General features: G+C 45.6%; 2 protein-coding genes across 3 annotated transcripts in view; one reads left to right on the plus strand and one right to left on the minus strand.

Moving 5' to 3' along the window:
- LOC138672687 (protein KHNYN-like) overlaps nucleotides 1-15,619 on the minus strand; it is a 36,751-nt gene extending 21,132 nt beyond the window's left edge. The window contains exons 1-3 of one of the 2 annotated variants that reach the window (XM_069760911.1): nucleotides 15,499-15,619; nucleotides 12,651-12,914; nucleotides 2,020-3,641 (exon numbers count right to left, since the gene is read on the minus strand). In XM_069760911.1, coding sequence (XP_069617012.1) covers nucleotides 2,020-3,641; nucleotides 12,651-12,893 — 1,865 coding nt within the window. In that variant the 5' untranslated portion in view covers nucleotides 12,894-12,914; nucleotides 15,499-15,619. Of the gene's footprint in view, nucleotides 1-2,019; nucleotides 3,642-12,650; nucleotides 12,915-13,031; nucleotides 13,156-15,498 lie in introns of those variants that run through there. The other variant, XM_069760902.1, reaches the window with a different exon arrangement.
- On the plus strand, nucleotides 13,274-15,504 carry LOC138667070 (uncharacterized). Its single transcript, XM_069755378.1, has 2 exons — nucleotides 13,274-14,179; nucleotides 14,221-15,504. Exons 1-2 carry the CDS (start codon nucleotides 13,274-13,276, stop codon nucleotides 15,502-15,504), a joined length of 2,190 nt encoding a protein of 729 aa, XP_069611479.1.
- Nucleotides 15,620-25,973: the final 10,354 nt, after the last annotated feature.

A 25,973-nucleotide genomic window follows, 5' to 3' on the forward strand; every position in this document is an offset into this window, starting at 1 on the left:
GCCTATTACCACCTCCATGGGTTTGACTGACAACTCTTCAGATAACAACTAGGTTGTATGCTGCATAGAAGGCACATCAATCAAGCCCATAGGGGTGGCAACTGTCGAAACAATGCACTACCTGGGAATCAGCATGTCCTTGTTGTGTATCATTTAAAGGGAATCTGTCAGCAGGATTGTGCACAGTAACCTACAGACACTGTCAGGTCAGCCCCGTTATACTGATTAAAATGATACATTGGCGGATAAAATCCGTCATGTGGTTGTTGTTTAATCTTTATTTTAGCTTAATGTGTGTCTCGTGCTCTGGGGCGGCCTGTGGGGGTCTTTATGTGGTGTTCTGCTTACTTATGCACCTGTATGGCTTCTGACAGGTCACCAATCCCTCAGTGACCTGCCCCCTATTTTACATACTGACTATAATATATATATTAAAAAAATAAAAAATTCCCATTCAGCAAGCAGGAGCCGGTGGTAGCGCTTGCGCTGCAGCATGATGGCACCTATGATATACATTAAATTATATTATTTATTAATATACGTTTATTCTGAAGAAAAAAAAATGGTCTCAAAATGGAGCTGGCGATCCGATAGCTGCTACTCTACTGTGCAGGCATCGCCGGCGCCAATTTGCTAGAGGAAAGAAAAAAAAATTATGGCACCTGCACAGTAGCATCTATCGGATCGCCGATAGATGCTACTGCACGGGCGGCGCCACTTTGAGACAGAATTTTTATTTTGTTTGCAGAATAAATGTATATGACTAAATAAAATACCTTAATGCATATTATAGATGCGATCATGCTGCAGCGCAGGCGCCGCCTGCCTGCTGAATGTGATTTTCTTTTTTTGTTCCAATACATATTGCATTAAGAATGTAAAATAGGGAGCAGGTAAGTGAGGGATCAATGACCAGTCACAAGCCATCAGTATCAATACCTAATCAGAGCTCCACATGAAGACCCCCCCACAGGCCGCCTCGGAGCACAAGCATATCATTAAAGGGAACCTGTCACCCCGAAAATCGCGGGTGAGGTAAGCCCACCGGCATCAGGGGCTTATCTACAGCATTCTGTAATGCTGTAGATAAGCCCCCGATGTTACCTGAAAGAGGAGAAAAAGACGTTAGATTATACTCACCCAGGGGCGGTCCCGCTGCTGGTCCGGTCAGATGGGCGTCTCTGGTCCGCTGCGGCGCCTCCCATCTTCATTCCATGACGTCTTCTTCTAATCTTCAGCCACGGCTCCGGCGCAGGCGTACTTTGTCTGCCCTGTTGAGGGCACAACAAAGTACTGCAGTGCGCAGGCGCCGGAAGGTCAGAGAGCCCCGGCGCCTGCGCACTGCAGTACTTTGCTCTGCCCTCAACAGGGCAGACAAAGTACGCCTGCGCCGGAGCCGTGGCTGAAGATCAGAAGAGGACGTCTTGGAATGAAGATGGGAGGCGCCGCAGCGGACCAGAGACGCCCATCTGACCGGACCAGCAGCGGGACCGCCCCTGGGTGAGTATAATCTAACGTCTTTTTCTCCTCTTTCAGGTAACATCGGGGGCTTATCTACAGCATTACAGAATGCTGTAGATAAGCCCCTGATGCCGGTGGGCTTACCTCATCCGCGATTTTCGGGGTGACAGGTTCCCTTTAACTTGAAACTGAAAATAAAGATTAATCAACAACTACAAGATGCATTTTATCAACTAAGGTATGATTTTAATCAGTATAACGACGCCAACTTGACAGTGTCTGTAGGTTACTGTGCACAATCCTGCTGACAGGTTCCCAATTACTAAAGATTTTAATTTGACTTTTTTCATTGATGGAATATCTATTTGCACCCATGAAGGTATGCTAACTGTCCTACCCAGCAATATACTTAATTTGATGAATTTAAAACTACAAACAAGGACCTTGAATTTCTTCTTTAATTTCAGATAACCCCTCTAAAGAGATATTTTACTAAGGAAGATTTTATTTTACAAGCAGTGATAATATGTACTATGAACTCAGAACATTGCTACTTACATTTTTGCAACATTACTTCCATCTATAATAATATGCCTTAGTTGGTCATTTCCTTTTTTATTTCTTAAATTTAGAGTAAAAGGCTTCTTCTGTATTGCTTCTTTGAATCTCTGTGCTCCCGTCACCACAGGGACATTGTGTTTTTCTTCATCCTCTTTTTTTATTACCTCTCCAATTATCTCAGGTACTTCTTGCGCTCCACCATTAAAAATATCATCCTCCGGAAAGTTACTCTTAAAAGTTTTGTGTTTTCCAGCATTTAACGGTACCATTGTAGGGTCTGAAATGATTAATGCAGGATGTGATTGAGCAGCAGCGTTTTGCTGAAGCCACAAGTCCTCTTCTTTTTGCTCTTTCCCTTGAGCTTTAGCAGTAATCGGAAAATCCTCTGAATTTGTTTTTTCATTTAATTTCCTAAGCAGTCCTGTCACAGAACCATCCCCAATGTCTACAATTTCACTGGGAGAATAGCCACAATTCTTGGCCGCCGACTTCATTACTTCTAGAAGGTAACTGTCATCATTAGAGCTGGAAACAGAATGTGATATTCCTCTTAATGTTGATGGCCTGTTTTTTTGACCCAAGGTCTGATCATGGCTAGACTGCTCCATGTTAACTTTGTCAAGTATCTCTGATGGTTCCTGGATCCCATTCTCATGCAGAACTTTAAGAACAACAGATTCCTGATAACCCATCGTCTTAAAAAAGTCCAAGAGCATTTTAAACTCCTTTTGAGTTCCCAAAGAAAACTGAGTTTGAGAGCCTGGTTCTCTCTCATCCTTCCCCATTATGGTATCAAGCAATCCAGAAATCTGCTTAAACTCATCTTCTTCCTCCTCATCATCGGATGGCTCCACCTTTTTACACGCTGTAGGCTTCTCTTCAGGTTTACTAGAGGCGTAATGCAGATTTTCCTCCACTGTGGGTCTTTTATTGTAACTTGGGTTCATTGGCTGTTTGCTGTTGTCCCATGCTTCAGTACTAGAGGTGTAATGCAGGTTTTCCTCTACTGTGGGTCTCTTGTTGTAACGTAGGTGCATGGATTGTCTACTGTTGTCCCATGCTTCAGTAATAAGATCACGTGGCTCAGAGGCCCTATGGCGCAAAACTCCATTAGGGGACTTTGATTTGGATATGGTCATTGGCTGAGATGTTGTAGGTGCAGTAAAGAAAGGCTGATTGCTCATTGCTGTGTCAGAAGCTTGCATAGGTAGCCTCTCCTGGATAATTGGGTGTTTCACCCGAAGATCTTTGTCTTCTTCTACTAGGAATAATAACTGCTCCTTTATGGAAGTTGGGAGAATTAGAAGATCTAGGGAGTGCTGATCATTATGTTTCTCCACCAGATCCTTAAAATTCCTTTTGATGGAAGCTTCTTGGTCTTCCACTTTGGATATTTTTTCATCTAAAAAAGTATGAATCCGACTCTGGGCCATAACTACTCCTTCTACTAGGCCTGATATTTTGATACGACCAGGAGTTTGGGGTTTCACACATGCTGAAGTTGCTCGAATTAAGCAGTCAAGAAAAAGACCTCTTGCTCCTTCAAAAATGCAATGCATCTCACGTGGGTAGTCTAAATCTTCAATTAACTCTGGGGTACAGAGTCCTTTAATATAATCCTGAAGGAAGAAAGCAAAGAATGTTCGGTTTTCTTATAAAGGCCCATGCATATATATCATTGATTGAAATTAAATATTAACTATAAAGAGTCTGTGACTAATAATTCTATTATTATTATTATAGTGCCATTTATTCCATGGCGCTTTACATGTGAGGAGGGGTATAATAATAAAAACAAATTAATACAGTCTTATAAAGTTTTCAGGGCAAAAACGTCTATTTCTAGAACATATGTACACACGTTAACAAGTGATGTAATGAGGCCAGACGATATATTGCAATGTGTAAAGAAAATACAAATCTTTATTTAGTTTATAAAAATGAAAACAAAACAGGATTAAAAATATATCAAGCTTATGGAACTTGAAGAGACACATGAGCATGGGAGTAAATCATAAAAAGTAATTATGCTAGCATGCACAAATAATATTCCATTATCCTGAAAGATGAGAAAAAGAGGTTAGATTATACTCACCCAGGGGCGGTCCGGTCCAATAGGCGTCGCGGTCTGGTCCGGGGCCTCCCATCTTCTTACGATGACGTCCTCTTCTTGTATTCACGCTGCGGCTCCGGCGCAGGCGTACTTTGTCTGCCCTGTTGAGGGCAGAGCAAAGTACTGCAGTGCGCAGGTGCTGAGAAAGGTCAGAGAGGCCCAGCACCTGTGCTCTGCAGTACTTTGCTCTGCCCTCAACAGGACAGACAAAGTACGCCTGCGCTGGAGCCACAGCGTGAATACAAGAAGAGGACGTCATCGTAAGAAGATGGGAGGCCCCGGACCGCGACGCCCATTGTACCGGGACCGCCCCTGGGTGAGTATAATCTAACCACTTTTTCTCATCTTTCAGGATACATCGGGGGCTTATCTACAGCATTACAGAATGCTGTAAATAAAGGTACCTTCACACATAACGATATTGTTAACGATATCGTTGCTTTTTGTGACGTAGCAACGATATCGTTAATAAAATCGTTATGTGTGACAGCGACCAACGATCAGGCCCCTGCTGGGAGATCGTTGGTCGCTGAAGAAAGTCCAGAACTTTATTTCGTCGCTGGACTCCCTGGAGACATCGCTGGATCGGCGTGTGTGACACCGATCCAGCGATGTCTTCGCTGGTAACCAGGGTAAACATCGGGTAACTAAGCGCAGGGTCGCGCTTAGTAACCCGATGTTTACCCTGGTTACCATCCTAAAAGTAAAAAAAAACAAACAGTACATACTTACCTAACGCTGTCTGTCCTCCAGCGCTGTGCTCTGCACTCCTCCTGCACTGGCTGTGAGCGTCGGTCAGCCGGAAAGCAGAGCGGTGACGTCACCGCTCTGCTTTCCGGCCGCTGTGCTCACACAGACAGTACAGGAGGAGTGCAGAGCACAGCGCTGGAGGACAGACAGCGTTAGGTAAGTATGTACTGTTTGTTTTTTTTACTTTTAGGAAGGTAACCAGGGTAAACATCGGGTTACTAAGCGCGGCCCTGCGCTTAGTTACCCGATGTTTACCCTGGTTACCGGCATGGTTGGTCGCTGGAGAGCGGTCTGTGTGACAGCTCTCCAGCGACCAAACAGCGACGCTGCAGCGATCCGGATCGTTGTCGGTATCGCTGCAGCGTCGCTTAATGTGAAGGGGCCTTAAGCCCCTGATACTGGTGGGCTTAGCTCACCTTCAATTTTGGGGGTGACAGTGACAGGTTCCCTTTAATGCTATCCGAATATGCACGTAGAGGGCTATTCATCCACAATGAAATATAAAGTGCATACTTAAGGTGTTTCAATGTGGATTAATGAATTGCCATTGTGAACATCACAGGATTTTGCAGAGTCAAATGCTCAGAAAGTGACTGGTGCATTATGTGCATTAAGTGATCAGTGCAAATCCTTACAAAAGATGTTGTTCAAAATAAACATGAGATTTATGAAGTTTGATCAAAGTTTAGAGATGGTACTTACAAAGTGTGAGTGTCTCCCGGCTCCTCCATGCTCCTACCCCAACAGCGCCGTTTTGCGAAAGAGCTTCTTCCAATGGGGACACCAGTCACTTTCTGAGCATTTGACAATGGCAATTCATGAATCCACATTGAAACACCTGCACTATGCAGTTTATATTTCATTGTGGTTGAATAGTCCTCTACATGTATATTCAGATAGCATTAACATGACTGGATTGCTTCATTTGAGTGCTAAAACAAATCTTTCATTAGAACTTAAAATGGCATATTATTTGTGCATACTAGCATAATTACTTTTTACGATTTACTCCCATGCTCATGTGTCTCTTCATGTTCCATAAGCTTTATATATTTTTAATCCTGTTTTGTTTTTATTTTTTATAAACTAAAAGATTTGTATTTTATCTTTACACATTACAATATATTGTCTGGCCTCATTACATCAAGTCACAAGTCACGACTGGCACAGGAGGCGAAAGGACCCTGCCCATGAGGGCTCACAATCTACAAATTAAGATACATCAGAGAAAGGCAGATGACAATCAACATCACACAGATACTTCAAACGTCTACACAAAAAAATCTGCATCCGTTAAGGGTTATTCTAATCATAAGCATTTAACACTTATTCAGGTGATGCTGTATCAGTGACTATTCAATCATGAAGTCTACACATTAGTTGAGAATGGCCAGTACACAGTGTATTGAGTCAAGCAGTTCTGTCTGCAACAAACAGCTGATCTGTTGGGGTCGGGTGTCTGACCTCCACTGATGATATTGGTGATCTATCCTAAAGGCTCCTGCAGACAGCTGTATAAATCGGTCTGAGTGTGATCCGACAAAACATCGAGTCGAACTCGGACCAATGTTATGCTATACAGCTCTGGCAAAAATTAAGAGACCACCACATCAAAACCCTGTCATGGGCAGCCCAATCTCCAGACCAGAAGCCCTTTGAAAGCCTCTGGAATGTAATCAAGAGGATGATGAATAGTCACAAGCCATCAAACAAAGAAGAACTGCTTACATTTGTGTACCAGAAGCAGCGTGAAAGATTGTTGGAAAGCACGCCAAGACTCATGAAAGCTGTGATTAAAAATCATGGTTATTCCACAAAATATTGATTTCTGAACTCTTCCTGAGTTAAAACATTAGTATTGTTGTTTCTAAATGATTAAGAACTTGTTTTCTCTGCATTATTTGTGCTCAGAAAGCGCTGTTTTGTTTTTTGTTAAAACTTTGACCATTTCTCCTTTTCAGAAAAAAAATACAAAGCTTATTGCTTGGAAATTCGGAGACATGTCAGAAGTTTATAGAATAAATGAACAATTTACATGTTACTCAAGAATCTATCTATCTATCTATCTAATTGTCTAAGGGGTACTTCCGTCTGTCTGTCTGTCTGTAACGGAAATCCCGCGTCACTGATTGGCCGCGACCAATCAGCGACAGGCACAGTCTGGCTGAAAATTAGTCCCTCCCTACTTCCTTCCAGTCAGTGCCCGGCGCCCGCTCCACACTCCCCTCCAGTCAGCGCTCACACAGTGTTAATGGCAGCGTTAACGGACCGCGTTATGCCACGGGTAATGCACTCTGTTAACGCTGTTATTAACCCTGTGTGACCAACTTTTTACTTTTAATGCTGCCTATGCGAGACCGCTAAGTCATCTGGGCAATTTCGCAATGCATCGCTGGGAACGGAAGCTGGCGGCAGCAGCGCGCGCATCGGCACAGCTTCGCTGGACGCTGGTGGGTGAGTATATAACTGTTTTTTTATTTTAATTATTTTAATTTTATTTTTTAACAGGGATATGGTGCCCACACTGCTATATACTGCGTGGCCCGTGTTATATACTGCGTGGCCCGCGTTATATACTGCGTGGCCCGTGCTATATACTGCGTGGCCCGTGCCATATATTACGTGGACAGTGTTATATACTACGTGGCTGTGTTATATACTGCATGTCTGCTATATACTACATGGCCTGTGCTATATACTATGTGGCTGCTACATACATACACACATACATATTCTAGAATACCCAATGCGTTCGAATCGGGCCACGATCTAGTATACCTATGAAGAGAAAAATGAGACAAACTGAACATTTTGCAGTGGTCTCAATTTTTGCCAGAGGTGTAGAGCCATGCACACGTCCAATTTTTTACTTGGATAGAGTTTGTCCAAGAAAAAAAAATTGCTGCATGCCTGAATTTGATTCGATATTCAGATCGTACTCAGCCATGCAAGTCAATGAGTGCGTGGAAAATATGGGACTGCACTCAGATGACACCTTAGTGCAGTCTGATTTCTGCACACTGACAACAGAGAAGACGGAGAAATTTTGTTTTCTCATCCAAGAGAATGGGGTCACACTAAGCTGACAGTCTGATTAGTTTGCAAAATCGTCCCGATTCTCTTGGACGAGATAATTTACGTCTGTCTGTATGAGCCCTAAGGATAAGTCATCAATTTCTAAGTAGTGCATAGCAGAAGTCTGCCAAGACGTCAGTCTGCCCAGTGCATCATATAAGTGTATCGTAGTGTGTGGCACTATGAATTAAACCAGAAAGAAACTGAAGATAACTGGATAGTCACTGTAAACAATGTTTCTGTTTGTTTTCACGCTCACCCCTATAATCCTTCACTTTCTACTATCCCCCTAATCCCTGCACCGAGTTATGAACTGGTTATCTCTCCCTCCATCATCTCACATGCTCCTCAGAACTTTTCCTCAACATACAATCCTCTGTCGCTAAACACAGACAGCCCCCTCATATCCTCTCCTGCTCCCACCTACTATCACTTTCTCTGCTCCTCACTGCCGGTGATATTTCTCCAAATTCTGGCCCTCCTCACCACATCCAGACAGTCATTTCCACCTCCCATCCACGCTCTATCACAACTTTCCGTAACCTCTCTAGCCTTATACCCATCCACCCAGCCCCCGCTTTCCCAGTCCCACTAACAGGAGATCTATGGAACGATCGCTCTGTCTTTTCATTACTAACAAACTTTCCTTCCTCACCATCACTGAAGCCTGGCTCACGCCCTCTGACACAGCCTCTGAAGCTGCACTTTCGTATGGTGTATTCCACCTTTCCCACACACGCCACCGCAGCAGCAAGCATGGTGGAGGAGTCGGTTTTCTCTTGTCAGATAACTGCTCCTTCACCCATATCTCACTGCCACCCTGTTACCCGCCCTTCCTTTGGGAGCACTCTGTGCGCATCTACTCCCCCATCAACCTCCAACTGGCTGTCATTTACTGCCCATCGGGGCCAGCCACCACCTTCTTCGACCACTTCACCACCTGGCTACTTCATTTCCTCTCTGCTGACATCCCCACTATCATCATGGGTGACTTCAACATCCCCATTGACACATCCCACTCAGTCGTCACTAAAATTCTCTCAGTTCCTCCTTCGGCCTTGCTCAATGGTCTTCTGCAGCCACTCACAAAGATGGCCACACACTGGACCTCATCTTCACCCGCCTCTGCTCCCTATCTATCCTCTCTAACTCACCATCACCTCTTTCTGACGACAACCTACCTACATTCTCTTCCCTATCCTCTCCAGGTCCACAATCCCCACCCCACAAACTTGCACAACCTTGCAGAAATCTCAAACACCTTGATTTACACTCCCTCTTACAGACATAAGTTCCGTACACAATGCGGATGCCGCAGCCGCTATATATACCACCACAATAGCTGCAACTCTTGAATCGGTAGCCCCTCTCACACATACCAAAGCTCGCAAAATCAACAGACAACCCTGGCACACCAGCCTGACCAAAGAACTGAGGCGGGCTTCCAGGGTTGCTGAGTAGCGATGGAAAAGATTACATTTCAACGAGGACCTCATTGAATTCAAGCAGTCCCTCACCACTTTCAAGTCCACAATCATTGCAGCAAAACAAACCTACTTTTCATCTCTCATATCCCCCGTCTCACAACCCTAAAAAGCTATTCAATACTTCCAATTCTCTCCTCCGTCCCCCAGCGCCTCCCTCTTCACTCATCTCAGCTGAAGACTTTGTCTCATTCTTCAAGCAGAAGATTGATAACATCAGAGAAAGCTTTGGCCTACAAAGCCCCCCCACACCCCCACCCCCACGAGTCCCTCCTCCTAACTGCTCAGCCCTCCTCCTCCAAAACCAGCTTCTCCACCATTACAGAAGACCAGCTTTCCTCCCTACTCTCGAGATCAAATCTCACCACCTGTGCACTTGACCCGATCCCATCCCATTTGATCCCAAACCACACCACAGTCTTCATCCCAACCCTAACCCATATATCTTCAACCTATCACTAACAACTGGTGTTTTCCCCTCAAGCTTCAAACATACCTCAATCACACCCATCCTCAAAAAGGACTCATTTGACCCATCCTCTGTATCTATCTCTATAGCTATTGCCCCATATCACTTCTCCCCTATGCCTCAAAACTCCTGGAACAACATGTCCATTTCGAACTATCCTCCCACCTCTCTTCCTGCTCCATTTGACCACTTACAATCTGGCTTCTAACCACATCACTCCACTGAAACTACCCTAACTAAAGACACCAATGACCTACTGACTGCCAAAGTCAAGCGACACTACTCTGTCCTCCTCCTCCTGGACCTTTCCTCTGCCTTTGACACAGTGAACCACTCCATATTACTACACACCCTCTCATCTCTTGGCATCACAGACTTGGCCCTACCTTGGATCGCATCATACCTAACAGACCGAACATTTAGTGTCTCCCACTCAGACACCATCTCCTCACCTTGCCCCCTTTCTGTCGGAGTTCCACAAGGTTCAGTCCTAGGGCCTGAATCTCCTGCTCTGTGGCCTCCCCTCTTACACTCTCGCACCCCTCCATTCTATCCTAAACTCTGCTGCCTGACTAATCCACCTGTCCTCCCCGCTATTCTCTGGCGTCTCCTCTGTTAATCCCTTCACTGGCTCCCCATTACCCAGAGACTCCAGTTCAAAACCATAACCATGGCATACAATGCCATCCACAACCTGTCTCCTCCATACATCTGTCACCTAGTCTCCCTGTTCTTACCTGAACGCAACCTCCGATCCTCACAAGACCTCCTTCTCTACTCCCATCTTCCCACAATCGCATACAACTTTCTCCCGCGCATCCCCCTACTCTGGAACTCTCTACCCCAACATATCAGACTCTCGTCTACCGTGGAAACATTCAAAAGGAACCTGAAGACCTAACTCTTCCAACAAGCCTACAACCTGAAGTAACCACCGATCCACCAAACCGTTGCATGACCAGCTCTGCCCTCACCTATTGTATCCTCACCTCACTCATCCCCTATAGATTGTGAACCCTCACGGGCAGGGTCTTCTCTCCTCCTGTACCAGTCGTGACTTGTATTGCTTAAGATTATTGTACTTTTTTATTATGTATACCCCTTTTCACATGTGAATAATAATAAATAATAATATCTATTTCAACACTCATCCACAGCATAGTCCCATCAACTTGGAATAAAGTTGAAAGCTGAACAGCCGCACGACCAGCCCTACCCTCTCCTAGTGTATCCACACCCATCCCCTGTAGACTGTGAGCCCTCGCGGGCCTTCTGTCCTTGTGGGTGCCTTGTATTGCTCATGTTTATTGTACTTGTCTATGTATGTCCCTTTTCACATGTAAGGCGCCATGGAATAAATGGCGCTATAATAATGAATAATAATAATAATAAGCTGCAGCGCACATAAAGTTTTGATTCTGGTAAACCCCTTTTAAAATTTTGCAAGACTTGTTGCTTTCCTTATCTCACAGGACGCCATCCAATCTAATCTCAAAGCATGTGCAATGAACCTTTAAGGGTACCGTCACACAGTGCAATTTTGATCGCTACGACGGCACGATTCGTGACGTTCGAGCGATATAGTTACGAGATCGCAGTGTCTGACACGCTCCTGCGATCAGGGACCCCGCTGAGAATCGTACGTCGTAGCAGATCGTTTGAAACTTTCTTTCGTCGTCTAGTGTCCCGCTGTGGCGGCATGATTGCATGGTGTAACATATATCGTATACGATGTGCGCATAGTAACCAACGGCTTCTACATCGCACATACGTCATGAAATTATCGCTCCAGCGTCGTAGATTGCAAAGTGTGACAGCAGTCTACGACGCTGGAGCGATATTGTTACGACGCTGGAGCGTCACGGATCGTACCGTCGTAGCGATGAAAATTGCACTGTGTGACGGTACCCTTAGGTTGTTCACATGTTATAAGATTGCTGCATTATGTGGAAAGGCCGTTAAAAAAAATCTGGAAAGATAACTTTTTTTTTTTAAATGGCTACCTTTTGGAATAGTCCTCCGCAGCCCTATCAGATTTGATGGGAAGAATTGACTCAGTATATCAATATTTTACCCATATCTAATAAATAAACATTGCAGTCTAACGCTATAGCATAAAAACATGAAATATATGAAATTAGAATTGCATTACTGCTCTATAAAATAGGTAAAAATTAAGATACCAATTAATAGATGCCCAGAAGCCATGACATCACCCTATGATGATTTTAATCACAGCAGCATACTACTTACCCATATAATTGTAGGCTATTCAGCCCAGGAGAGGTATCACATTACGTTAGGTTCCCAGCAAAGATCGCCTTGTCGTTGGTTGCTGGGTATTCATGAATTGGCCATTTTATGCGCTAAGTAGCTTTGTTTTTTCCTATTTTCTAGAGCAGTAATGCAATTCCAATTTCAAGTTTTTATGCTATAGCATTACAGAGTGCAACTTTGTTATATGTGGAGATGGCTACTCTTAGTATACACCTGTTCACACACCAGTTTTCTGTTTGGAAGCGACAGTCTGTCTTCAATATTAATATTTTACCCATACAAATCCCCTATACATAAATGGGGTCCACATGTGCACTGATGGTATTTGTCATTACATTGCAGGTTCTGTTCTAAACAGGGTAAATGTAAACTAAGCTTTAGCTGAATATTTTTTTTCTGCAAAATACTTTAAAAACTCAGTTTTGAAGTCCACATGGGATTAATCTATGTCCACTCTTACCTTAGCCTTTGCAATGTTCCTTTTGTCACCATGAAGCTGAACCCACATCTGCTGCTCTGCACTTGATTGGAGGGATAACTGATCTTGAGCAAGAACTCCCAAAATATTCATTGTGATTCCAAATATTCTTTCGATGTTGGAATGTTGGTCTCGAAGCTTTTTTTCCGGTCCTAGAGGCACAGCAAATTCGTCCATGCTGCCGCTGTCATGCGCTGCCTCATATTCCCCTACAGCCATCAGCATTGTACGTTGCACAGCTTACGCCTGGTGTGAATGATACAATAATTAAAGGGCTGAAAAATTACCCTATACAATTGGCATCCTCTTTTTGGATTCTGATGTGATCATGAATGTCATAGTGCAGTGACTCGCTGACCGTACCTAGGAGCAGCTTCATCTGCAGCAATCTTAGAACATTACAGACACTAAGTACTTCCTGGTAGAACTAGATGTGAATGGTGTTTTCTATTTTCTCCCTAGAATGTTTAGCACTGGTAGCTCCTTCCTCATTCTGTAATGTCCCTGACACCTCCTCCCCTTACCTCCGCCCATGTTCTCTGAAGGATCTTGCTGCCTTGTACCCCTTACTGGACACTTAATGAATGGGTTAGTGATAGGAGAACATGCATATACATTATGTGCAGATTCACAATAGCTCTTCAACAGCATACCCTCTACTAGCACTGGCAATAACCAGGACTCCTAGCACTGGCAACCCGGACTTCTACCCTAGCACTGGCAATAACCAGCACTCCTATCTTAGCACTGGCAATAACCAGGACTCCTATCCTAGCACTGGCAATAACCAGGACTCCTACCCTAGCACTGGCAATAACCAGGACTCCTACCCTAGCCCTGGCAAAAACCAGGACTCCTATCCTAGCACTGGCAACCAGGACTTCTACCCTAGCACTGGCAATAACCAGGACTCCTATCTTAGCACTGGCAATACCAGGACTCCTACCCTAGCACTGGCAATAACCAGGACTCCTACCCTAGCACTGGCAATAACCAGGACTCCTACCCTAGCACTGGCAATAACCAGGACTCCTATCCTAGCACTGGCAATAACCAGGACTCCTCCCCAAGCACTGGCAATAACCAGGACTCCTATCCTAGCACTGGCAACCAGGAATTCTACCCTAGCACTGGCAATAACCAGGACTCCTACCCTAGCACTGCCAACAACCAGCACTCCTACCCAAGCATTGGCAATAACCAGCACTCCTACCCTAACACTGGCAATAACCAGGACTCCTAGCACTGGCAACCCGGACTTCTACCCTAGCACTGGCAATAACCAGCACTCCTATCTTAGCACTGGCAATAACCAGGACTCCTATCCTAGCACTGGCAATAACCAGGACTCCTACCCTAGCACTGGCAATAACCAGGACTCCTACCCTAGCACTGGCAATAACCAGGACTCCTATCCTAGCACTGGCAACCAGGACTTCTACCCTAGCACTGGCAATAACCAGGACTCCTATCTTAGCACTGGCAATACCAGGACTCCTACCCTAGCACTGGCAATAACCAGGACTCCTACCCTAGCACTGGCAATAACCAGGACTCCTACCCTAGCACTGGCAATAACCAGGACTCCTATCCTAGCACTGGCAATAACCAGGACTCCTATCCTAGCACTGGCAATAACCAGGACTCCTCCCCAAGCACTGGCAATAACCAGGACTCCTATCCTAGCACTGGCAACCAGGAATTCTACCCTAGCACTGGCAATAACCAGGACTCCTACCCTAGCACTGCCAACAACCAGCACTCCTACCCAAGCATTGGCAATAACCAGCACTCCTACCCTAGCACTGGCAATAACCAGGACTCCTACCCTTGCAGTGGCAATAACAAGGACTCCTACCCTAGCACTGGCAATAACAAGGACTCATACACTAGCACTGGCAATAACAAGGACTCCTACCCTAGCACTGGCAATAACCAGCACTCCTACCCTAGCACTGGCAATAACCAGCACTCCTACCCTAGCACTGGCAATAACCAGCACTCCTACCCAAGCACTGGCAATAACCAGCACTCCTACCTTAGCAATAACCAGCACTCCTACCCTAGCACTGGCAATAACAAGGACTCCTACCCTAGCACTGGCAATAACAAGGACTGCTACCCTAGCACTGGCAATAACCAGCACTCCTACCCAAGCACTGGCAGCAACCTGCACTCCTACCCTAGCACTGGCAACAACCAGCACTCCTACCCAAGCATTGGCAATAACCAGCACTCCTACCCTAGCACTGGCAATAACCAGGACTCCTACCCTTGCACTGGCAATAACAAGGACTCCTACCCTAGCACTGCCAATAACCAGCACTCCTACCCTAGCACTGCCAATAACCAGCACTCCTACCCAAGCATTGGCAATAACCAGCACTCCTACCCTAGCACTGGCAATAACCAGGACTCCTACCCTTGCAGTGGCAATAACAAGGACTCCTACCCTAGCACTGGCAATAACAAGGACTCCTACCCAAGCACTGGCAATAACCAGCACTCCTACCCTAGCACTGGCAATAACCAGCACTCCTACCCTAGCACTGGCAATAACCAGCACTCCTACCCAAGCACTGGCAATAACCAGCACTCCTACCTTAGCAATAACCAGCACTCCTACCCTAGCAATAACCAGCACTCCTACCCAAGCACTGGCAATAACCAGCACTCCTACCCTAGCAATAACCAGCACTCCTACCCAAGCACTGGCAATAACCAGCACTCCTACCCTAGCAATAACCAGCACTCCTACCCAAGCACTGGCAATAACCAGCACTCATACCCTAGCACTGGCAATAACCAGCACTCCTGCCCCTGTACCTACCATTAGGATATTTCTGGCTTGCTCTGTAGAAACTTCCTGACCCTGTCTCCACCTCCCCATCATGGTGACTGATGGGAAGTTCCTATATGTCAGTCTGGGGAATTCCACTTTTAGATCACACGGTGGGAGGAGTAAAGTCTACACGTGGTGTCTACTTTAGTCAGAAGAGCTCAGACCTGTTTTGCTTCCTCTGTCTGCAAGCGAAGAGCCATGCTTGCAGAGACTGAACGTGCTACAGGCGGACTCTGCTGGTTATTTGCATGAAGAGCAAAACAAAAACCATTCCAGCAACCAGAATACAAGAGCTCCCCCTGTTGACATCTTACTCTTACTACAACAATATGTTGAGACGCGCAAATCGTAGGAAACTGGATTTTAGTTATTTCCATATAATAACCATTTATCGTGCCTCGTTGTTCAAGTCCTCGTGCTTACAGTCAAAATTTTCAAATTTTACACTCACAAAGATAAGAAACAAACAAAAAAAAAATGCAGGCTTGTTACAAGAATCAGCTCTATATTCGGTCCGGCTACGTACAGGGTCACGAGGTAAAGGAACGACAGACGTATATCCAAATACAGGAAAGAAATATATCTTGGTACCGTGTTAGCCAGTAGATAGAAAAATATTTAGAATTGAGAGTCCTCAGTGGTTGATACCTTTTAATGGCTAACTGAAAAGATGGTAACAAATTGCAAGCTTTCGAGACTACACAGGTCTCTTCATCAGGCAAAGACTAAAACAAATTCTGAAGAATCACATATTTATGCACAACATAGCATACAAAAAAAACATGGATAAGACAGGTGACATGAAGCAGAATTACCCTGAGTGATAAACAGTTATGTCCATAAATATTGGGCCAATTCTTAGATAAGTTTGCACCTGTGCCGCTCCTAGCCTTTATCAGTGGAGGTCTGCTGCATCCTGCTATGTGTGCATTTGTCATCAGACAGGGTTTTGGGAAGGCCGTATCTCATGGTATGTATTTTTTCTGAGTTTTTTCTATGTTAGCTGTTTTTTGATATTAGTGGTAGGACCCGCAATATTATGGGGACCCTTGACGTTGGGTTGCGGGCTTACTTTATTTTGGCCAAAATATTAACCCCTTCCCGACCTTTGACGCCACGTAGGCGTCATGAAAGTCGGTGCCAATCCGACCCATGATGCCTATGTGGCGTCATGGAAAGATCGCGTCCCTGCAGATCGGGTGAAAGGGTTAACTCCCCCCCCCCGTGCTCCCACCCCACCCCATCATACTTACCGATCCTGCCGGGGTCCGTCCGTCTTCTCCCTGGGTGCCGCCATCTTCCAAAATGGCGGGCGCATGCGCAGTGCGCCCGCCGAATCTGCCGGCCGGCAGATTCGTTCCAAAGTGCATTTTGATCACTGAGATATAATCTATCACAGTGATCAAAATAAAAAAAATAATAAATGACCCCCCCCCCTTTGTCACCCCCATAGGTAGGGACAATAAAAAAAATAAAGAATTTTGTTTTTTCCACTAATGTTAGAATAGGGTTAGGGTTAGGGGTAGGGTTAGGGCTAGGTTTAGGGTTTCGGTATGTGCACACGTATTCTGGTCCTCTGCGGATTTTTCCGCTGCGGATTTGATAAATCCGCAGTGCTAAACCGCTGTGTATTTATGGCGGATTTACCGCGTTTTTTCTGCGCATTTCACTGCGGTTTTACAACTGCGATTTTCTATTGGAGCAGTTGTAAAACCGCTGCGGAATCCGCAGAAAGAAGTGACATGCTGCGGAATGTAAACCGCTGCGTTTCCGTGCAGTTTTTCCGCAGCATGTGTACAGCGATTTTTGTTTCCCATAGGTTTACATTGAACTGTGTTGTGAATTCTGTGGCCAAGCTCCCTCCTGTGGTCGTGAGTGGTACTTCGGCTGGTTCTGTCTATGAGCTTCCTTTGGTGGATGAGAGTGGTACTACGGCTTCTGAGTTTCCTTCCTCAGGTGATGAGGGTAAGTCGTTAGGTGCTGCTCTATTTAACTCCACCTAGTGCTTTGATCCTGGCCTCCAGTCAATGTTCTAGTATTGGTCTTGCTTTCTCCTGAATCGTTCCTGTGGCCTGTCTATCCTGCATAAGCTAAGTTTTGCTTGTGTTATTTTTGTTTGCTATTTTTTCTGTCCAGCTTGCTATATTGGTTTTTCTTGCTTGCTGGAAGCTCTGGGACGCAGAGGGAGCACCTCCGTACCGTTAGTCGGTGCGGAGGGTCTTTTTGCCCCTCTGCGTGGTTGTTTGTAGGGTTTTGTGTTGACCGCAAAGCAATCTTTCCGATCTTCGGTCTGTTCAGTAAGTTTGGCCTCACTTTGCTAAATCTATTTCATCTCTGCGTTTGTATTTTCATCTCAACTCACAGTCATTATATGTGGGGGGCTGCCTTTTCCTTTGGGGTATTTCTCTGAGGCAAGGTAGGCTTATTTTTCTTTCTTAGGGCTAGCTAGTTTCTCAGGCTGTGCTCGAGGCGCATAGGACTGGTCAGGAGCGCTCCACGGCTACCTCTAGTGTGGTTGGATAGGATTAGGGATTGCGGTCAGCAGAGTTCCCACGTCTCAGAGCTCGTCCTATGTTTTTGGTAATTGTCAGGTCACTTTGTGTGCTCTGAACGTCAAGGTCCATTGTGGTTCTGAATCACCTGTTCATAACAGAACTGTAAACTCATGGGAAACTGCTGCGGATCCGCAGCGTTTTCTGCAGCGTGTGCACATACCTTTAGAATTAGGCTATGTGCACACGGTGCGGATTTGGCTGCGGATCTGCAGCGGATTGGCCGCTGCGGATTCGCAGCAGTGTTCCATCAGGTTTACAGTTCCATGTAAACCTATGGAAAACCAAATCCGCTGTGCCCATGGTGCGGAAAATACAGCGCGGAAACGCTGCGTTGTATTTTCCGCAGCATGTCAATTCTTTGTGCGGATTCCGCAGCGTTTTACACCTGTTCCTCAATAGGAATCCGCAGGTGAAATCCGCACAAAAAACACTGGAAATCCGCGGAAAATCCGCAGGTAAAACGCAGTGCCTTTTACCCGCGGATTTTTCAAAAATGATGCTGAAAAATCTCACACGAATCCGCAACATGGGCACATAGCCTTAGGGTTAGGGTTGGAATTAGGGTTGTGGCTACAGTTGGGGTTAGGGGTGTGGGGGGGTTAGTGTTGGAGGTAGAATTGAGGGGTTACCACTGTTTAGGCACATCAGGGGTCTCCAAACGCAACATGGCGCCACCATTGATTCCAGCCAATCTTGTATTCAAAAAGTCAAATGGTGCTCCCTCACTTCCGAGCCCCGACGTGTGCCCAAACAGTGGTTTACCCCCACATATGGGGTACCAGCATACTCAGGATAAACTGCGCAACAATTGCTGGGGTCTAAATTCTCCTGTTACCTTTGTGAAAATAAAAAAATGCTTGCTAAAACATCATTTTTGAGGAAAGAAAAATGATTTTTTTATTTTCACGGCTCTGCGTTGTAAACGTCTGTGAAGCACTTGGGGGTTCAAAGTGGTCACCACATATCTAGATAAGTTCCTTGGGGGGTCTAGTTTCTAAAATGGGGTCACTTGTGGGGGGTTTCTACTGTTTAGGCACACCAGGGGCTCTGCAAACGCAACGTGACGCACGCAGACCATTCCATCAAAGTCTGCATTTCAAAAGTCACTACTTCCCTTCTGAGCCCCGACGTGTGCCCAAACAGTGGTTTACCCCCACACATGGGGTATCAGCGTACTCAGAAGAAACTGGACAACAACTTTTGGGGTCCAATTTCTCCTGTAACCCTTGGGAAAATAAAAAATTCTGGGCTAAATAATTATTTTTGAGGAAAGAAAACGTATTTATTATTTTCACGGCTCTGCATTATAAACTTCTGTGAAGCACTTGGGGGTTCAAAGTGCTCACCACACATCTAGATAAGTTCCTTTCGGGGTCTAGTTTCCAAAATGGGGTCACTTGTGGTGGGTTTCTACTATTTAGCCACATCAGGGGCTCTGCAAACGCAACGTGACGCCCACAGAGCATTCCATCAAAGTCTGCATTTCAAAACGTCACTACTTCACTTCCGAGCCCGGCATGTGCCCAACCAGTGGTTTACCCCCACATATGGGGTATCAGCGTATTCAGGAGAAACTGGACAACAACTTTTGGGGTCAAATTTCTCCTGTTACCCTTGCGAAAATAAAAAATTGCAGGCTAAAATATCATTTTTGAGAAAATAATTTTTTTTTTATTTTCATGGCTCTGCCATGAAAATGCTTCTGTGAAGCACTTGGGGGTTCAAAGTCCTCACCACACATCTAGATTAGTTCCTTTGGGGGTCTAGTTTCCAAAATGGGGTCATTTGTGGGGGATCTCCAATGTTTAGGCACACAGGGGCTCTCCAAACGTGACATGGTGTCCGCTAATGATTGGAACTAATTTTCCATTTAAAAAGCCAAATGGCGTGCCTTCCCTTCCGAGCCCTGCCGTGCGCCCAAACAGTGGTTTACCCCCACATATGGGGTATCAGCGTACTCAGGACAAACTGGACAACAACATTTGGGGTCCAATTTCTCCTATTACCCTTCGCAAAATAGGAAATTCCAGGCTAAAAAATCATTTTTGAGGAAAGAAAAATTATTTATTTTCATGGCTCTGCGTTATAAACTTCTGTGAAGCATCTGGGGGTTTAAAGTGCTCAATATGCATCTAGATAAGTTCCTTGGGGGGTCTAGTTTCCAAAATGGGGTCACTTGTGGGGGAGCTCCAATGTTTAGGCACACAGGGGCTCTCCAAACGCGACATGGTGTCCGCTAACAATTGGAGCTAATTTTCCATTCAAAAAGTCAAATTGCGCGCCTTCCCTTCCGATTCCTGCCGTGTGTCCAAACAGTGGTTTACCCCCACATATGAGGTATCGGCGTACTCGGGAGAAATTGCCCAACAAATTTTACGATCCATTTTATCCTATTGCCCATGTGAAATTGAAAAAATTGAGGCGAAAATAATTTTTTTGTGAAAAAAAAGTACTTTTTCATTTTTACAGATCAATTTGTGAAGCACCTGAGGGTTTAAAGTGCTCACTAGGCATCTAGATAAGTTCCTTGGGGGGTCTAGTTTCCAAAATGGGGTCACTTGTGGGGGAGCTCCAATGTTTAGGCACACAGGGGCTCTCCAAACGTGACATGGTGTCCGCTAAAGAGTGGAGCCAATTTTTCATTCAAAAAGTCAAATGGCGCTCCTTCCCTTCCAAGCCCTGCCGTGCGCCCAAACAGTGGTTTACCCCCACATATGAGGTATCAGCGTACTCAGGACAAATTGGACAACAACTTTCGTGGTTCAGTTTCTCCTTTTACCATTGGGAAAATAAAAAAATTGTTGCTAAAAGATAATTTTTGTGACTAAAAAGTTAAATGTTCATTTTTTCCTTCCATGTTGCTTCTGCTGCTGTGAAGTATCTGAAGGGTTAATAAACTTCTTGAATGTGGTTTTGAGTACCTTGAGGGGTGCAGTTTTTAGAATGTTGTCACTTTTGGGTATTTTCAGCCATATAGACCACTCAAACTGACTTCAAATGTGAGGTGGTCCCTAAAAAAAATGGTTTTGTAAATTTCGTTGTAAAAATGAGAAATCGCTGGTCAAATTTTAACCCTTATAACTTCCTAGCAAAAAAAAATGTTGTTTCCAAAATTGTGCTGATGTAAAGTATACATGTGGGAAATGCTATTTATTAACTATTTTGTGTCACATAACTCTCTGGTTTAACAGAATAAAAATTCAAAATGTGAAAATTGCGAAATTTTCAAAATTTTCGCCAAATTTCCGTTTTTTATCACAAATAAACGCAGAATTTATTGACCTAAATTTACCACTAACACGAAGCCCAATATGTCACGAAAAAGCAATCTCAGAACCGCTAGGATCCGTTGAAGCGTTCCTGAGTTATTACCTCATAAAGGGACACTGGTCAGAATTGCAAAAAACGGCAAGGTATTTAAGGTCAAAATAGGCTGGGTCATGAAGGGGTTAAACCGATACCCCATATAGTGTATGTGTTTATCATACGCATGCATTTTTTTGCACTATATCATATCCTTTTTTGCAGGATGTGGCCAGGCCTCTTTATGTTGGCTAGGTTTTTCTGGGGCGTCTGTCACTGTGTGCTGCATTTTTTAGTGCTGGGCAGCCCGCCTGTTAATACAAGGGGTGTCATTAATAAAATTAATTATAATTAAATAAAATTGCATACCAGACACTGTGCACCACACCTATCAGTGTGACTGGCGTCCTATGTGAGTTATATCAATGTGCATTTTTTCTGCTAGGCAGCCAACCCCTTCAGTGTTTGGTTGGGGTGGCTGTTTTTATCAAGTAGTTTGCACCTGTGCCGCCCCTAGCCTTTATCAGTGGAGGCCTGCTGCATCCTGCTAAGTGTGCATTTGTCATCAGACAGGGTTTTGGGAAGGCCGTATCTCATGGTATTTTTTCTCAGTTCTTAGATAAGGATTGTTTTATTGGGGTATGGTTCTGTTGTGATGACCCCTCATAGTCTGAGGGGCAAGTTCCTTAGTTGATGTAAAAAGACATAAATCCATGCGACACATTCATTCCTGCACTAAGACTGTCAAAGGTCGTCATCAGTTTATATTCCCAGACTCTTCTGTCTCTCTGAGATTTGAAGCTACCTTTTAACACAAGTAATTTCATGTCCATAATGTTATGATTTGGGAGACAAAAATGTATTGCCACAGGTATATCCATTCTTTTTTCTCCTATTGTATGGCGGTGGGAATTCTACCCTGTCTCCCCCACATACAGACCCCCAGTTGCACATTTAGTACAAATAATTAGGTACACCACATTAGAAGTGTCATAGCTGAAAGTACCTGGTATCTTGTTGTCCTGATGTGAATTGGGGATCTTTATCTTGTCCGTGGTCATTATAAATGGACAGGTTTTACATTTTTTCTAATTGCAAGGAAAGGTACCTGCAGCTGTTGGAGAGGACAGGGAGCTCTTGACAATGATGCTTCTTAGATTTGGGGGTTGCCTAAAACACAGTAGTGGGGGTCTGGAAAAATGGATTGTAAGCGGGCATCTTTTTGCAGTAAAGGTTGTAATTTCCGTGCAGCTCCCCTTAGCACCTCCAGATTTGGATTGTAGGCGACTACTAGAGGCACCCGGTTATTTTCTTCTTTAGCTTTGTAATGTAGCAGGTGATTCCTTGATATTCTGGTGGCTCTTGTATTTTGGTTTTAAATTGTTCTTGGATGGTAGCCCTGATTCAAAAAGGTCTTTCTGAGGCGACCAAGGTGTTCATCCCTGTCCATTGGGCTGGAACATATACGATTGTATCTGATGGCTTGGCTGTAGACAATGGAGTTTTTTATGTGTTTTGGATGGAAACTGTCCCATTTAAGGTATGATTAATGTGCCTCTTGCTGTATATTGTGGAAAATATGCTGATCTTGTTATGACATCACATTTGTGGAGATGATTTTTAATAACTGAAGTATTTACAGCGATTATTAAAAAAACAATCATTGCCAATATTTTAGGGAGCAATGAAATGTACCTGGCGGAAGATATACACTACTGTTCAAAAGTTTAGGGTCACCCAGACAATTTTGTGTTTTCCATGAAAACTCATACTTTTATTAATCAAATGAGTTGCAAAATGAACTGAAAATCTAGTCCAGACAATGACAAGCTTCAAAAAAAGATTTGTATTTGAAATACGTGTTACATCTTCGCTTCCACCGCGGTTCCCTGCTCCCTCTTGCACTCACCTGTCTTCGGTACCTCGGCGCGCCTCCTTTGCTGGGGTTCCCGTCCGGCGTCCTCTCATCTGCGTGCGTGCCCGGACTCTGCTTCTCGCCGGCTGTGCGCGCACGCTCGGTTCAGCGCTGTGCCCGTACGTCTCTGAGAGTCTCCCTGCCGCTCTATCTTTTCCTCTCTTTTCCCTGGAGGACTCCAATCAGGAAGTGCTCACAGCACTGGCCTTATTAGTCCGCCTCTTCCTCCAAACCTTGCCTTGTGATCATTTGTACTTGCAACTGACCTTGGCCGCACTATTGTCCGGTGTCTCATTTGCCTGACCTTGTGCTTCTTTGTTTATCTTAACGTAGTTCTGCTTGCTAGTCCGCTTCTTCATCACCGTCCCTGCTTCTCTCTCCAGCCTGTCCTGTTATCTTCCGGATGTGTTTCTTTCTTGTACGACTACTTCACCTTGTCTTCCAGCTGCCGTGGCGATAGTCTCTCGCGGGTCTGCCCCTAACGCTCCCTGTACAGGGGGCGGTCCCATCTGGTCAGCTCTCCCGTGGGAGGATCGTTGTCACGGTCCAGTGGGTCCACCCCTTTGTTCCTTTACGTCTCCGTCATTGCCACACTAGTCACAGTAGTAGTTACAGGACTGCACTCGGACAACATCTGAGTGCAGCCCGATTCTTACACACCCCTTCGTTCCTTTACGTCTCCGTCATTGTCACACTAGTCATAGTAGTAGTAGTTACTGGACTGCACTCGGACGACATCTGAGTGTAGCCCGATTCTTACAGTAAGCTACTTACCGGTAGCTGTGTTTTTTAGGAGCCAATGACAGCATCAAGAGAGATGGAATCCACCCTTCAGGGACAGGAAACCTACAGACATAAAAGGGCGGCACCTCTCTCCCGCATCAGTTGGATTACAAAGCATGAGAGGACCTCCCTGGTTAATAGCACATAATCAACTTTAAATATATTATACTTTACCATGTGACTAAATTTAATGCTCCAAAGAAATAAAAGGTGTTAACCCATATGAGAAAAGGAGGGAATATAAGGGTGCTGTCATGGGCTCCTGAAAAACACCTCTACCGGTAAGTAGCTTACGGAATTTATTCAGTCGCCATGACAGCACCACAAGAGATTTACAGAGAAGCGAAAGAGGCTAGGGAGGGACCACTGCCTCAAGCACCCTTCTTCCAAACGTGAGATCAGAGGAGCCACCCAGATCCAGTCTATGTTTAAAGAAAGTAGACAAAGAGGACCATGTGGCCGCCTTACATATGTCCTCAATCGACACCTCCGACCTCTCTGCCCAGGATGTTGCTATGCAGGGCCGCCATCAGGGCATCACTGTCCTTACTGGCGTATGGGGCCCGGTGGGCAGAGGGGGCCCGCATCAGGCCCAGTCTCATCTGCTCACCGGGCCCCACCTACAGGTGCTGCGGCACGCTATTGACCTGCGGGCACGCACGTCAATAGTTAACAGCCACCAGCCAATCGTAGGCTAGCAGCTGATTTGAGCAGCAGCGCGCACTTTGCTGGCATTTGACGTCATTGTCAGCCGCCGGCGAGTGCGCGCTTCACCTGAGTGGAGGGAGCTTCGCCCGCCGCAGGAACGCAACCAGGTAAAGACTCGTGTTTTTTTTTGGGTTTTTTTTTTTTGAGAGTGGCAATCCAGGGGGCCTCAGGGCAGAATGCTGGACACGCTGGGGGCGGAGATGGTGGACACGCTGGGGGCGGAGATGGTGGACACGCTGGGGGCGGAGATGGTGGACACGCTGGGGGCGGAGATGGTGGACACGCTGGGGGCGGAGATGGTGGACACGCTGGGGGCGGAGATGGTGGACACGCTGGGGGCGGAGATGGTGGACACGCTGGGGGCGGAGATGGTGGACACGCTGGGGCCAGAGATGGTGGACACGCTGGGGCCAGAGATGGTGGACACGCTGGGGGCAGAGATGGTGGACACGCTGGGGGCAGAGATGGTGGACACGCTGGGGGCAGAGATGGTGGACACGCTGGGGCCAGAGATGGTGGACACGCTGGGGCCAGAGATGGTGGACACGCTGGGGCCAGAGATGGTGGACACGCTGGGGCCAGAGATGGTGGACACGCTGGGGCCAGAGATGGTGGACACGCTGGGGGCAGAGATGCTGGAGACACTGGGGCAGAATGCTGGAGACACTGGAGCAGAATGGAGATACGGGCATGATAGGAGACATGGGGAAGAATGAAAGACATGGAGGCAGGATTGGAGACAGATTGTGCAGGATGTATACGATGGAGACAGATGGGGCAGGATGGGGAGATCATTTGGGGCAGGATGGGGAGATCATATGGGGCGATCATATGGGGCAGAATGGATACTCATGAGGGCAGGATGCGAGAACATATGGCTGGAGCCAGGAATGAGACACACGGGGACCATAGGGCTAATTAAGGGATATTATTACTGCAGTGATGTATTTTTTATTTTTTGAGTACACCATTTTAAATGGGGGGGGGTTGGTCCTGTTACTGTGTAGAGTGATACTATGTCGCCTTTTTTTCTTCATGTGGTGTAATGTAGAAGTTGGGAAAAATTAAGTAATGTGTTCTGCAAGTGGAGCTTGAGATAACTTATTTCCTGCAGAGACAAGTCCGGTCTGGAAGAAGTGACGGCAGTCTGAGCTGGATGAAAGTTGAAAGATGAAGGACTTCACCTAGAGACGACACTG

The sequence above is a fragment of the Ranitomeya imitator genome, chromosome 1 (genome assembly GCF_032444005.1).
Source record: "Ranitomeya imitator isolate aRanImi1 chromosome 1, aRanImi1.pri, whole genome shotgun sequence".
Classification (NCBI taxonomy): domain Eukaryota; kingdom Metazoa; phylum Chordata; class Amphibia; order Anura; family Dendrobatidae; genus Ranitomeya; species Ranitomeya imitator.